Source organism: Aspergillus homomorphus (assembly GCF_003184865.1).
Source record: "Aspergillus homomorphus CBS 101889 unplaced genomic scaffold BO97scaffold_5, whole genome shotgun sequence".
Taxonomy (NCBI): domain Eukaryota; kingdom Fungi; phylum Ascomycota; class Eurotiomycetes; order Eurotiales; family Aspergillaceae; genus Aspergillus; species Aspergillus homomorphus.
In genome coordinates, this window is record NW_020291891.1 from 1,090,644 (window position 1) to 1,105,877 (window position 15,234).

At 49.3% G+C, this 15,234-nt stretch overlaps 2 protein-coding genes across 2 annotated transcripts; both read left to right on the forward strand.

Annotated features, from left to right (window-relative positions):
• Positions 1–609: 609 nt before the first annotated feature.
• BO97DRAFT_421789 (C2 domain protein) lies at positions 610–2,473 on the forward strand (the record flags this gene model as incomplete). Its single annotated transcript, XM_025696733.1, has 2 exons — positions 610–1,406; positions 1,477–2,473. The coding sequence occupies 2 exons, from the start codon at positions 610–612 to the stop codon at positions 2,471–2,473; spliced, it is 1,794 nt and encodes a 597-aa protein (XP_025554832.1).
• Positions 2,474–4,138: 1,665 nt separating this feature from the next.
• On the forward strand, positions 4,139–8,097 carry BO97DRAFT_220146 (putative ARF GTPase activator (Csx2)). The gene is made up of 5 exons (XM_025690640.1): positions 4,139–4,294; positions 4,356–4,489; positions 4,584–6,258; positions 6,358–6,448; positions 6,496–8,097. Exons 1-5 carry the CDS (start codon positions 4,231–4,233, stop codon positions 7,889–7,891), a joined length of 3,360 nt encoding a protein of 1,119 aa, XP_025554833.1. The 5' UTR covers positions 4,139–4,230; the 3' UTR covers positions 7,892–8,097.
• Positions 8,098–15,234: the final 7,137 nt, after the last annotated feature.

The following is a 15,234-nucleotide window of genomic DNA, read 5'->3' on the forward strand; positions in this document are numbered from 1 at the left end:
ACATCTGACTTGTATCAGTGGACTCTGAAGTACCGGGAGTGTATACATATACAGTTTATAGTAGGGCAGACTCGGGAGTCGACAGACATCCAGTACGCAGTGACTACTTGGTGGAACTTGGTTTACGCTACGCCCTACAGGGAGACACGGTCCCGTCCTTCCGTCATCACTCAAACCTCTTGGAGACACGATCGACGGGAAAGAAGCCTTGCCGAGACCAACAAAACACACACTCTCTCTCTTTCTCTCCTCCCGCCTTCCAAACCCATCTCCTAAACTCTTTTCTTAGTGACCCCATGATGGTAGTTCCTCCGACCCCGAGGTGTGGATGACTGGGTCCCCAACCACGGTTTCTTCCGACTCCCGGTTCGAACCTCTTTCATTCTTAATCGACCGCATTTCCTGTTCACAAGCAGGGAGGGAAGGGAAAACAAAAAAACAAGAAAAGAAAAAAGCAAGAAAAAGAAAAATCAAAAGAGTCTTCCTGCATCGTTCCGCGCCTGTTTGCTGATCCCCGCACGCTCCTGCAGGTAACTGACATAATTGACGGACCCTACCCCCGCTCTTTATCATCGTATTCCATTCTATCTTCTCCTCCCATCGCCTCTCATGGACCAAGTGCAACCGCGGACACGCCGGCGGCGCCCGGTAGATAAGTATGGCCCGAGGTTCTTCGACAAGACAGAGCACGTACAAGATAGGGCGGCTGCTATGAAGGCCACTTTGCACGGGGACGAACGGTCGCAGTCTCAGCCTGCCGGGGGCTTTGATAGTACCCCTTATCCCTACGCCCCGCCTGGATATACTGTCAAATTTACCTTTCATCGTGGCGTCAACCTTCCTTGTGCAGACTTCGGTACCTTCTCTTCGGATCCTTATGTTCATGCTCAATTACTTGTCGACCTTCCTCAGCGTCACAAACAGGATCCCATTATTTCCTTTCGAACACCTACGGTGCGCAAGAACCGAGATCCGGTGTGGGAAAAGGACTGGATTGTGGCCAATGTTCCGGCATCTGGCTTTCAGTTGAAATGTAATGTTTATGATGAAGATGCAACTGATCATGACGATAAACTTGGCAATGCCTACGTCGAAGTAGACTCAGTCTATGAGGATTGGCCTTCCATCAAAGAGCAATCTTTTCGTGTGAAAAAGCGATTGGGGAGCAAACGAGTATATTTGTTTGGCAACATTGCCGCATTGGCTTCGCGACGCCTCGATGTGGCTTCGCATTTGGTAATCAGCATTGAGTGCCTGGGTAAGACACCCGGCGATGAAGGTGCGCATATGTACACCCTCGGTCCGAATTACTGGTTCAAACATTTCTCTCCTCTTATCGGAAGGCTGGCAGGCACCAAGGATGAGGTTCAGAGTCAGAACGGCCATAAGACAATCAGCCGATATAAGTACGTTGCAACCCTAGCGGGTCTACATGTACGATTGTACCATGCAGCAAGCTCACATCCCGCAATTTAGCTTCCAAGCAATCCAGATACAGCTCAGAGGCCCTGTGCCCGCCGAGCTCTATCACCGCTATGTCGAATTCAAACCCTTCGTAGCGGGAATGTTCACATCCCACAGTCTTCGTGGACGAATTCTCAACCGAGCGCTCCACCATCAACATGAGCGTATCTATAACTTCGACAAGACAACTCTTACCGGTCAATTCGCGTCGCCATGTATTGAACTTACCCAAAAATTTCTTGAGTTTGTTCATTACGCACAGGGTGGGAGGATCTTCACATATGTGATCACACTTGATGGACAACTTCGCTTTACGGAAACGGGGAAGGAATTCGGCATCGATCTCTTAAGCAAGCACACCATGCATAGCAATGTATCGATTTATATCGCGTATTCTGGGGAGTTCTTTCTTCGCCGACGAAAGCATCGCCATCACCGACAATCCGATACCCCACATCCTTCAGAGACGTGCAATTATTCCGCGGATGAGCCACAAAACGACTTGGAGGTTTCTACCGATCCAGCCGATTACGAGCTCTTCATTGATAATGATAGCGGAACATATCGTCCAAATGGAGATTATCTTCCTCTCCTCAAACAGTTCATTTCATCCAACCTAATTGGCCTTCATGTAACTACGCTTGACTGCAAAGAGGACGCCGGCCGAATGGAAACATTGAAAAATGAGCAGCGCGAATTTAAAAAGCATGAAGGAAATCAGATGATTTTCCTTCAGCGGAGCCATAGCTCATCCCTCTCTTCTCTCTCCAGTTCTGACGAAGAGGACCTGGATGAACGCAGCGACGCGCCGCGCAAAGCGAGGGGAGACCTGGCTCAGAAGGTACACGAAATGCGCGACGTCAAAGGCCACTTAATCAATTGGGTCCAAGGAGATGAATATGCCGGTTCCAGGTGCAAGGCTGGGGACTCCTCAAAGGAGCATACAGTTTCACCTGCCGACTATCCAGGCCCACCTCAGTCCGTTGGGGGGGGGGTTGTCAATTCATAGGTATCTGACCTCACCAGCGTCCTGTTTGCGTCGACATCAATTGGCAGGGCTATTACTTGAACAACTATTGAACATGTTCCATTTACATCGGTCGTTTCCCTACTCCCTCTTTCTTTTCTCCCGCCTCTTCCACTGGCCTTTATTACCTCTTTCCCTCCGCGCCTTCCTCAAACTCTATGCTTACCTCTTATACCTTATCGCCAGGCCCTATGTCTGGCTTATTAATGTCCAACAAATCATTGTTTTTGCCCTGGGTCCTTAGCAGGTGGTAATATATTATCATTGCACTGTCACCGTTCAGAATCCGTATCCAATTCCTTCCCCATCCCGCAAGCGAAATAGGTTGTCCACATCAGCCTGTCCTATTATGGCTAAGCGCCTGGAGATTGTAAAGCTTGCATTTGACGAGTAAAGCGCGGCGAGAAAATACTTCCCATGGGCCTATGTCATACAGTTGAGGTAGGTAGTAAGCCGGAAAAATGTGACTGATACCAACTGCACTCGACAATAGTATGCAGAATGACCAAATCAGCCTGCTATAGCCACAAAGGCGAAGAGAATAGACTACTTAGGGCTGGATCGCGTCGATGGTGGTCGAACCTAAAAGGGAAGGGGGAACGATAGTAAATGGCTCCTTTTTGTTTCTCGAAAAGCTTTGCAGGCCAAAGTCGCCATGACAAATTATGCAATGATGGCTGGCAGCTGTAGTGCGAAAAGCTTGCTGTTCTACTAGCTTTGTGGACACGATAACCAGGCTTCAGGATTGATCAATTCTGCAACAATCATATCAAGTGACGGAGTTCAAACTGAGAGGAGCCGAGAAGGTGGGAGTTTTTCTCTGGTGCGTCTTATCATATGACTAGCTCTTTGCAGATGAGCAGCTGACAGACAGCAGTCGACGAGCTTGAAGAGCTTGAGGAATGGGTAGCTATAATTGAACTCCTTGGATGAACGACGATAGCGGAGGAATATTTGTGTAAAGGGAGGAAACACGAGCGCGTCGTCTCAGGTCAGCCGGAGGACAAAAGAGCATCTTACCCGATTCTGTCTTAGCCCCCGCCGGCCGGTTCGACTGCCTCTCCCTCGCCTTCCAGTCCTCCCTTCCTGCACCCCATTCTCTTTCAGAGCGCGATCAACTGCAAAGACCAAATCCCATATTGGCTCCTTTGGTTTCGCGGGCTTCGCCCCTTCTGCAGCTACTGGAGAGGTCAATATCACTCTACCATTATCAGCTGGGCCCATTCCCACTATTTTACTTCAGGTTTCTCTCTGCCCGCCCCCTCTTCTCATCTCTCCTCCGCCCCCTCCCCTCCCCACCTCCCTGCAACTACCACACATCGCAGAACCTTTGAGCACACTCCTTTTCCAGTTCGTCACACTTGCGTTAAGACAGCAAGCATTGCTGCTGCTTCTGCTTCTTCTTCTTCTATTACTACTACTACTACTACTTCTACTTCTTCTTCCACACATCACCACTTTAGCAATTCTCCGTCCGCGCACACACTATCACTTTGAACTACAGCACGTGGTGCATGTCTCGCAGCGAGCAACTTGGTCGCAAACTACTGATTGAATCAATAACGGCCTGAATGACGACTCATTCTCAGGATCGTTTTACCTGTTGCCGCCTCATCCTCAGCCTAGCGCATTATCCACCGACGGGAGCGCAGACTGTCGATGCTCCCCCTCGCTCCCACCGGTCACTTCTCCGGTCTCTCTGTCTCGAGCGGTGATTTGATATATACAGCGATTTCATCATGGGCAATGTCGGAAGCCGCCTGGATGACTCCGGGAATCTGTACTTCAAAGATCAAACAAAATGTACGACCCATCTTACTTAAGTGATACACCAGATGTCGTGGCTCACATGGACTTCGTTTAGTCACGATTGCTGCCGTAACGATAACAAATTCCAAACGCCGAGTGCTTCTGCATCTCGTTCCAAACTCCTTTCCTGCTACCAGATATACCGCCAGACGCGAGGTTGGCGATGAAAGCCCGATTGAGTACATACAGGTAAGCAGGACCACCGACTTCATACTGGCGACGACTGTTTGGGTTTTATCTAGATAAATGTCAGTGATTAATTGTTTCATGTATTGGTGTACAGGACCCAGATCTTCCTCCATCAGCACCGATGCCAACATTCCTCTTGCGCCTAAACAACGAGGACGACCTGATTTTCAATTTCACTTTCATCCTGAGACAAACACAGACAGGAAACGTCGCGAATGCCACTGTCAACGGGGTCTCTACGTCTCTGCCTGAAGTAGCCGACACTGTCCTCACAGGTCTCACCTTCGCGCACGCCCCTAACACCAGAGATTTGGACAATCTAATCACACGCGAATTTCACGCCAACCCAAATCTTCAGAACAATTCTAATGTACAGCTGGTGGGAGATTTTTCGACGGGAGGCAGTCCGTCCGTTCAATTTGATTGGTCTTGGAAATGGAAACCGCCGAAAGTCATAGAGGATAAAGGGGGTGGCTGGAGGAATAGCTGCAGTTTCCTTGACTACGATCAGAGAGCCAATCGGTTGAATACCCTTGCCCATTTCTCATTCTGGGTACACAGCACTCAGCGCGCTCTCCCCAGTCCCCAGATTATGTCACCAAACCTAGAACTTCCCGTTCCGTTCCGAAATCGTATTCCATCCTCGCAGTCCATCATATCGCACTCCAGTGATGCAGATACAACGTCCAACCCCCATGCAGTGCCCGTTACTCCACCAGAGGCTCGCGACACGGCTTCCGTGCCAGCTCTTGGGCCTGTACCTCTCACTGTCAAAGTTGATCTTCCTCACTCGCGCCCGGGAGAGGACATGAGCGTGGTTGAAGATGGCCCGTTGTTCCGTGCGACGATGAAAGCATTGGAGCAGAAGACAGGGAATATGCGAGCAAAGATAAAAAAGGTTCTCAAGAAGGCGGAGGCCGCCCAGCAAGCGCAAGCGGCCTGCAATGATGCTGTAGAAGCATTTCTCTCCGCATTGAACGAAGCCTCTACTTCTAATGCCAACGCAATTCAGCCTGCACTTGATCATTATTTCGAAAAAACGGCACGCCAGATCTTGCAATATGAACGACTCAATACGACTCAGCTTCAGAAACTCGTTATCGAGCCGTTGGTCAAACTCTACAACAATGATATCAAACAAGCCGAGGCCAAGAAGAAAGAATTCGAAGAAGAAAGCAGGGATTATTATGCATACGTCAGTCGCTATCTCGGCCAGCGACAGGATTCCCTAAAGGAAAAGAAAAGAGCGGAGAGTGACTCGAAGTATCAGGCTAAGCGGCGTAACTTCGAATTGAAACGCTTTGATTACTCCTCGTTCATGCAGGACCTGCACGGGGGTCGCAAAGAGCAAGAGGTTCTTTCTCACCTAACGAAGTATGCTGATACCCAGGCGAAGAGCTTTCTTGCCGCCGCTAAGAAGGTTGACGATATGATCCCTCAATTGGATGCTCTGATCCACGAAGTCAGCCAGGCGGACAAAGAATTTCAGTTTCAACGGACCGAGAGGGAGGAAAAGCGCAGGGCACTAGAGAAGAGCAGCAACACGTATCTTGAACCCGAGACTCTCATGTCTTCGGGCGCACCGTCGACACAGTCAGGAAATACCAATGGTACCCAGAAGCTGGAAAGTGACCTGGGTCGCGCAGATAGCACAGGCTCCCAGCTGAGAAGCGTGGCTAGCAACAACTCATCTATTCTTCCGCAAGCGAACTCTTCTTCTACTCCTTCAGCAGGATTGTCCGCCCTCGCTTCAACAGTAGGCTCGACCGGTATGTTCATGCCTAATGCTCAGAACACATTCATCATCTTAGGCCCCGCCGAGTCTGGTTCAGTATTCATATGCATTTTGACTGATGATGTTGCTGCAGGTCAACAGAGGAAGGAGGGCCTCCTGTGGGCGCTGTCGCGTCCAGGCTCCCACATTGACCCTAAAGGTATAAACAAACAAGCCTGGCACAAGTAATTTTTCCCGCCTCCTTCTCATGCTCTCAACTAATCACGCACAGGTTCTGGATCGTTCTAGACCAGGGGAAACTGTCAGAATATAGCAATTGGAAACAGAAGCTTGATCTTCACATGGATCCCATCGACTTGAGAATGGCATCTGTCCGAGAGGCACGAAACGCAGAACGTCGGTTCTGTTTCGAAGTCATAACCCCACAGTTCAAACGCATCTACCAGGCAACTTCCGAGGATGATATGTCCAATTGGATTAGAGCGATAAACAATGCTTTGCAGAGTGCGGTCGAGGGCCGCGGCATGTCGCCACCACCCATTGCCACCGATAATGATAGCGCTTCTTTCGGTCGTGATATTGGATCTGTATTGACCGGCAAGAGTACCTCGTACTCTGTTCAGCACTCTCAATCAACCGGCTCCAATAACAGTGTCACCCGTCGCACTACTGTAGGCGCAAGACCAAGCTACGTTCGCGATGGTTATGGATTCGAGGAGAACCCTTCAAAATTGCTCCAGGCAGTACGCGAGGCGGATGAAGGCAACAATTGGTGTGCAGATTGTGGCTCCACGTCCAAGGTCGAATGGGTGTCTATCAATCTAGGAATTGTTTTGTGCATCGAATGCAGTGGCATTCATCGATCACTTGGGACTCATATTTCCAAAATCCGATCTCTAACGCTGGATGTAAATTCTTTCTCGAACGACATTGTTGAAATCCTCTTGCAAATTGGCAACCGTGTCAGTAATATGATTTGGGAGGCAACACTTGACCAGGTGCATAGACCAACCGCGGCGTCCACTCGGGAGCAAAGGTTGAGATTTATTACGGCCAAGTATAGCGAACGAGCATTCGTGCAGGCGCTGCCTTCTCCGCTATCTCGCTTTGCTACTGCGGACGAGACTCTTCTCGCTGCGATCAAGAAGAATGACATCCAAGGCGTACTTTATGGCATCGCCCTACGCGCCAATGTGAACGTCACTGATCGTTCTCGTAATACCCACGCGGTATTTCTCGCCCTAGCTGCAGCTGATCCTGCATCACCGGGGTCGACCTCAAGTTCATCAGCTCGACCACCCACAGGTCCTCCTGTGAAAGTCATTCCGTTCCCGATTGCGGAGATACTCGTCCAGAACGGAGCTGAAATCCCTCTGCAACCACCGCCTATACCCCTTTCGCCAGCTGCTCAACTATACCTAAGTCAGAGGACCGCAAGAGTGTCAACATTTGGCAATACACCCGCTGCTCCTCCGAACGGAAAGAGTGCAACGGAAAGTCATGGTTCACTGCCAACGCTGCGAGGCCCGGGCACCGATAGCAGTGTCGTATCTTCCTCACAGGCTCCAAGCTCACTAGACAGTAAGGAACGTGAGAGATTGCACAAAAGAGGCAGTGCTGGTGCTAGGTTTGCTGGAAAGGTCGCCTCGCTGGGTATAGACCGATAGGCAATCCTCCTTCTCCTTCTCTATGTTCCCGTCTATATCCTTCTCTTAATCTTAATTATAACGAAGCCCTTGTAGACAGAGTACGATGCTGAGCTTAGTCAAGTGTTTACAGCGCCGATGTCCAGCTTGCAGAATGACTGTTATGCCACTTCCAAGAACGCTTACACTGTTTTCACAGCCTCTTTTTCATATCACATCACATTCCTGCAACCCAGCCCACTCCTCACCCCTCACTCGAGTATTCTCTTGCCGCTTCTAGTTTTCATGCTCTCTCTTCCACCTTCTCAGTGATATTTTGTCACTATATGAGAAAATTGTACGACTTTGTTTGCATCCTGGACCAATTCTTTGTACTCGCGCTTAGGTCGTGCGCGATACGTGCTGCGCACTTTTTTGTACATAGTAGGCCACATCAAAGCTTGAGTAGACCGATTCCCCTAGGTGTGATTTTCCGCGTTGAAAAAATTGACGGCGCATCCTGATTGCGCTGGTAATCTTGTCTCGCCTTGTTTGAACAGAGCGAGAAAATTTGAACACTCATATGGTAACTGTGACCGAATTCCTCTGAACCTAGATGTTTCTCCAGGCTAACCACAGATTCCAACCAGCAGTCGCCGAAAATGATCTGAATGTTGGCAGTACTCCTCTTGCGATGCATTTGCCGGCGAAGGCTGTGCGTTATGATTGTGGCGGAAATTCACCAAGTACCAACGATAGGACAGGCATGACTACACTCTGCGAAAGGTCAAGATCTGCGCAACAGCCTTTGCCACAATTCAGTGCTCTAACCTCCGTGTCAACTATGTAGGTTGAGCGGCGAAACAAGAAACGCCGCACAGCGTCGTCCGTAAGCACGGCTGTTTCTCGCCTCTCCCCACTCTTTGACGTGAATCCTCAAGCCATGTAATGGGTAACCATTGGATGCGTGAAGTGACTCTAGACAAGCCACCATGCCCCCCCCCAGGATGCTAGCCTTGAAGGGTGGATGAAGTGGACACTACCTAGAAATGCGACCGGCTAGATGCCTGAAACAGAATAAACGATAGGATCTCAGGTACCCAACAGGGAGCTCAGAAGGTATGGATTATGACGATGGTGGTGTTATAGTGGCACTCTCACGGCAGGGGAGGGTAAACTGAGCAGCAGCATAGGGGCATGTCAAGGGCGCCACCCTGGTCAGGCCAGTCTTTTTCGGATGAGGTAATGGCCGACCCAAAACGCGTGTATCCGTCGATGGAAGTATGGAGCCATTTCCTCTCCTGGCCAAGATCGTACAGGAGCGAACTGGGTAGATCCAGGCAAGATGTGGTATTCGCGTATGACCTTTGAGGCCGGCACCTCAATCGACGCAGCTTCGACTCAAAACCATGTATATACCTGAGTAGGCAGCCATGAATTGATATGAGTCCGCGGTCCTTCAATAATAAGGTATCATTGGGCAGCACGGATTTAAAAAAAAATCAGGGCCAGAATGGATGGATAGATGAAAGAGCTTCTCGTAGATTCCTCGCAGGCTCTCTGTGTTATGGATGACGTCATATGGCAGAAATACAGATCTAGCAAATCGGGAAGGCGGGAAGGCGGTATATCACGGATGGTCTTTTGGCCTGCTCTACATCTACATACCTCTGGCCAAGCATCCTGATACTCGTATTCATGTGCGAGTAGTACTGTATGTATGGTCCTTGCTCTGGCTTCCTTCTAGTCTACTCCTCTAATAGTACTATGTTCTACCGCTAACTATGCACCATAGAAAGAGCTGGACAGTGATCATCCCTGAATACAGTTCCTCTTTCATGGTTGAGATGCAACTGCTCAGACGCAGATGTATAGCAGCCTCCTTATCTGCCCTCTTCTGAAGTCGTGTTGTGGCAAGCAAAAAATAAATGTGTTCGGGCTTACTCTTTTGGCCGAACAAATCATGCCATTATAACTCAGTTCGTGTCAATATCACCTCGACAGTCTCCTGCCTGCGCAGAGACTTCTATTTTCCGCGTACCCAGACATAGAATAAAGCACATGCGAGGATGGGCTAGCGAAGACTAATTTCTGCAGTCACGATCCGCGATAGTCATTATATACTTATACCAACCACTGATACTTAGATTAAGCGCTGAAGTTTTGCCTATTCCTAATACTACGTTGGCCTTCTATTTCTAGATCTTGCGGATTTGTCTGGGTCGAATTGAGGCCACCTCTCTTTCTCTCTCTCCCCTATTTCATTAATAAGCCAAGGGTACTAGCCAACACAGCATGGAACAGAGCACTTCGGGTCATAAATGGCTTTTACTGAAGGTGACTAATGACTATCCACCCGCACGTAACTAACCCCTGCAAAGTCGCTTAGGTGATCGTCAGCAACCTCTGCAGTGCTCAATGGATTGGGATAAGTAGCCCTGCGCTTAGAGCACTTTGAAAAATGCCATACCATTCTAGGTCTTTGCGGAAGAGTGGGTACACTACCTGCACTCGAGCAGGAAGGAAAGAAAGGGAGGGGGGTGAACGGTTAAGAAGGTGGGGTGGGAGACACGAGACTTCGAGTCAGAGGATAAAGATAAGAGATGAAAAATATGAATGATCAGTTGACCGTGTCCTCTTATCCGTGTCCATATAACCAACACAGCTTGAAGGAAAACTATTTCCCAGAAGGGGGGAAGGAAACATCTCGGAAATACTAGATGCAAGAGTGGGGAGGAGAAAGAGCGGGGGGTGGTGGAGAGGGGACATCCAGTATGCTGTAGTAGTATTTACTCCTGTTCTAAATTCTATGAGGACAGAAGGTATCTACTTACCTTCCAGGCTAGATACAGTGCGTGGTGGGGGTTCAGCCAAACTGCTGGTGGCGGGGGGATTGGTCAAGAGTTTTGCCGGAAAAGGATGGGATGAGGTTGAAGTGGCCGAAAATTGATTCGCTGGCATTTCATCCGGCGCTCAAATCAGCTGTGGAGCCTCCCTCATCGTTAGTCCCCCAAGATCCACGGGTACTTTGGTACATGTAAGTAAAGTTAGGTTCCAGCTCAATTGGCGTACTTCTCGGTCCGTACTTAGTGGAAGCGGCTTGGGTCAGCAAGTGATCTACCGTTATTCCAGCGGTTTGTCGGATATAATCGCGGATGTGGAAGCAAGCCTTACATTCTAGGTAAGACCTATAGCCCTCCGCTTGAAAGCAGGAGATGTAGTATTCGAAAGTCGAGAGAAAGAGAGCGAGAAGGATTAATTGTATGTAAATCATACTACTCCTAGGAAAGGAGTGCTTCTGCATTGAGCATGAACGGTGATCGGGCCCTAGTGGGAATGTACCGTAGTTACCCTCAGGCTACATTCCGTTAGTCGGTCACTTTTTTTGCACCCATAGTCTGTTCGTTTTTCCTGCCTACACATTCAGTCACACACATCAAACGCCAATACTACTTCAACCGGTTCTTACTCATGCACTAATTGCGCACTTTTTCTTTAGAAAAACTTGTGCCCCCTCCTACCAAGCCCCTCTCATCCCTTCCATTCTTTGATATCATGCGATCATTGGAGCCCGTTCTTAGCTCTAGTGCGCTCTCTATCCAATCAACTATGTACCTGGCAACCTCTCCAGACTTATCAAGCTAACCCGGTAGACTCCCTCGCCGGTTGCTGCATGCAATGGCGGCGGGGATCCAGACCCAGCCATACCGGCACAGAGAAAGCAAAGGAGGCTCATACAGTCCCCAATCAGTCGCTGAGAACTTGTTGTTTGATGTTTCGCCAGTGATGCCCAGTGGACCAAATATTATTGTCCTATAAAATCGCGTCTATCGGACTTTGTCATTTCAATCTGCCCTCAGAGCTGGAAATTTTGTTCCTTGGCCCTTCCATTTTAACCCGACACATTCGTGATCAATTAGGAGGGGAACATTTACCACTGATTGTATGAGAAAAATGATAAAAATCAGCCCAAATAGGGAGGTGGGGGAAGTAGTGACCGTACTAAATTACACCTTCTAAGGACTAGGCTTTTACCTCGTAGCCCAGTCCTTGGTTTCCACTGGCACTCTCTGGTGGTTTCTCTTTCCGTGGGTGGCAAACCAGTCAAGTTCTGGCGGTTGGCGGCCATGTCCGATCCACGAAGGGGCAAAAATAAAAAAGAAAAAAAAATATAATTAAAATAAAAACATAAAGAAAGGCAGCATAGGGGAAGGGGAAACGAGAAATAGCAGGAAGAGAGGAGGGAAATTGGAGAAAGAACAAGACGAGACGCGGGAAAAGGAAGCCTCCTCCATCCCTTTGTCCCAATTTCAGATTCGACTCTTGACTTTGATCATGCTCCATGCCGCCATCAGTATCAGCGGATGAAAACTACCCATATACAAAATGCTAATAATGCAGAGAAAGTCGGCCTCATTAATACAACAGCAATCACATCATTCGTGTTAAGTGTCCATCATTGACCTTATGCCTACCAGATTGAGTCGTTGTGTACGGAGTAGATCAACTTCATTATGGAGATAGAATATGCCTGCAGCTGTCAATCCCCGTGGTTCACTGCCACGCATGCGTCTCGGGTTGGGGACCCATCCAAAGCCCTGACCAATGGACCAATGCGTGCGAAGAATCCTCCTGATTTGCCACCTCGATGGCCGCTCCTCGATCGATGAGACGACCCCGAGGTGGGCTCAGTGGCTCATGAAATTCTCGGAAATAGAGCGATCCCTCCTGAAGCTGTCATGGGAGGAAAATCCGTTGAAGTTCACTGGGTCAGGGACACAACACCGGTACCCAATCATGCGCAGTTGAAGGAAGCCATCGATGAGGGTGCCATTGATGCCATACCCCTTCCAGCCCCTAGGTAGGTACGTACCTGGCCTACCTTAGACTATCTATCTATTCTTGTCCCTCAGTAAACCACGGAACGCCGGGTGTGGCTGTTTCGATTTTGACATCCTACCCGTTGATCTCTGATGACGGCTTCAAAAGATTGAACTCCCGTGCAGAGCCAATTGCCTTCTTCAACGCTCGGATCCCGGCGTCCCGAACCTTCCACTCTATTCCTTCCCTTTCGCGGTTGGTCCTTTTGATTTCGTTTGATTTCTCTCTTTGTGATCGACTTCTCTCTCCCCTGTACTACTTAATCCGGACTATTCTCGTCAAGACACGGGGTAGAAAAGGGCTCAGGGAAGCAGACAGGGCAGACATACAGGCAGAAAACCTTCAGAAAACAATCTGTGAGCTGCACCTGGAATTATAACAAGGATTCGGTCTGCTTGTCTTTCCCCTTGTCTGGGTCTTGTAGGTAACGAGATCGCTGACGCCGGCCCATTTGGCTTCGTCATTGCCGTGAATTTATGAGGGTATAAGAATCAGCATTCGTGTCAGTCAATCCTGCCATGCACAGCATTACGATCGAGCTTGTCGATCCTCTGTGAGAGCTGATTGGGTCTCGCGCATGAATTGCTAAAACATTTGAAGCAAGGCCCGATCCGAATCGAAGCCCCGATTTTAAGCTGTGGATTTTCCCTTTAAAAATTGGAGGCAGCCACAGCCACCAACTTCCGAGAGGAAAGAGCAAGAAGGACCCCTCAGGCATTCACTCACTCAGGGGACAAGAGGCCTGACTGACGGAGGAGTGGATGTTGAGAGAGCAACTCAAATCATTGGCCCATTTGTGTCTTCGTCGCAATCCTTGTGGGCGTCACCTCAGGTAGAGGGAAAGACAGAAACATTGTCGCTATACACACAACTGGTCTAAGTCCTGACGAACACGTCTCAAGACTTACAACGAGGCCCCTCCCCCCGTCCTTTGCTTCAGTTCCGTTCCGACAGCCCTCTGTATTACCCACCTGCCCCGTGCAGGACTTGCCCTTCCGAGCTCTGACGGTCAGAAGATCCGTTAGATTGCCCTGGGCTTTGCTCACCTGGTTGGTCTGAAGGTTATTCCTTCTCCATACCTAGTCTCCGCTTCGGTCTTTGGGCTACAGCGCCTCTACACAAGGATTCTTCTCAATGATCGTGATCTTTCCTTCCCCTTCACCGACACTGAATCCGCCAACTGTCTAATCGCATGTACCACTCATCTTGCCGTTCTCACCATCATAGTATCTGATCAACCTGTCCGGATACTGGAAGGATCTTTTTATTTATTTTTTGCCTGGTTGGCTCTCACACCCTCTCGGCTTCGCTCTTTCCCTCTCTCTCTTTCAGTAAGGGTACGTCTTTTTCTGAATATAATTATTGTTATCGTCCTCGCTCCCTATTTTCACCTTTGCTGGATGTCGTTGCAAGTTGCTCCTCAGTCATGAAATGCCTTTGTTCTGGGTTATTTCTTCGCTCCCCCTTAGTGTTGGGCTGCTTTTCCTTCCCCGTGTATTTTCCCCATCTAATCGCATTTTCGATTGAAAACCTTTCCCCTTTCCGCTTCCTAATCAGATACCACGGCGTTTGCACCTCGGCCAGCTGGCCCTGATGAGTCTTAAGCCGTCTACTGCGTCTCCTACCTTTTCAAAAAGTTTCTACCAGTGCAAGTCGCGGCCAATGTCCCAGGGACGGGACGATTCAAACAAGCATAGTCTCTGGTGGCTGCTATCATCGGCCTGTTTCCGGGCCATGACATCTGTTTTGCTCATGAAATGGATTGAGTCTTCTACTTCGGCATGGCTCAATTGTCGCTAATCACGGGCTGGTGTCCTTTGTTCGTTCAGAACAATTTTCCCTAGGCAGAGATGTAGCCTTCTCTTCCGAACGTGGAAGGCCAAATGTCTATACTGTCTGTACTTCACTCGCCCTACCCTCTCCCCTAGCTTTTCGCTTCCCCCTCCGCCGCCCCCCTTCTCCTCTTAGGTTCGTGGGCTTATACCGTGTCTCCTCTTATCCCCCCATCTCCGCCTATGAGGTCCTTTGCAATCTGCAGGTTCCTGATACCCAACCTGACCCATCTTTTCCTTCTTGCATCGTGACGCTTAGTGCATTCTCCACCCTACTTGTGAGGCTGCGCCGAGATTCGTGCGCGGCGTATGACTAGTTGGCTCTGTGGCTCCTTTCGCTCAGTTTCACAGTTGGAGTCCCCTGCTCGAGGGCAATACAGCGATTTACGTTCAGGTGGCAGATCGGGCTACCTTTCTTCTCCCGTGAAAACCCGTCTGCATCCAAATGCTCGGAGTAATTTACGTTTCCTTCCCTTTTTCCTCCTGCCCTTTTCCTTTTCTGGGTCCATCATTCGATGCCTCTATTACTGGCGTGTTTTTTTTTGTGCGCATGTGGGCTAGATCTGTTTCCTGTGCTGTTATGTTATAGCAATATCCCCACTACTACACTCGGATGCCTCGAGTGCAAATTTTCTAGTTTCTAGCGACTTCCGGCTTGACAATCGTTGCGTT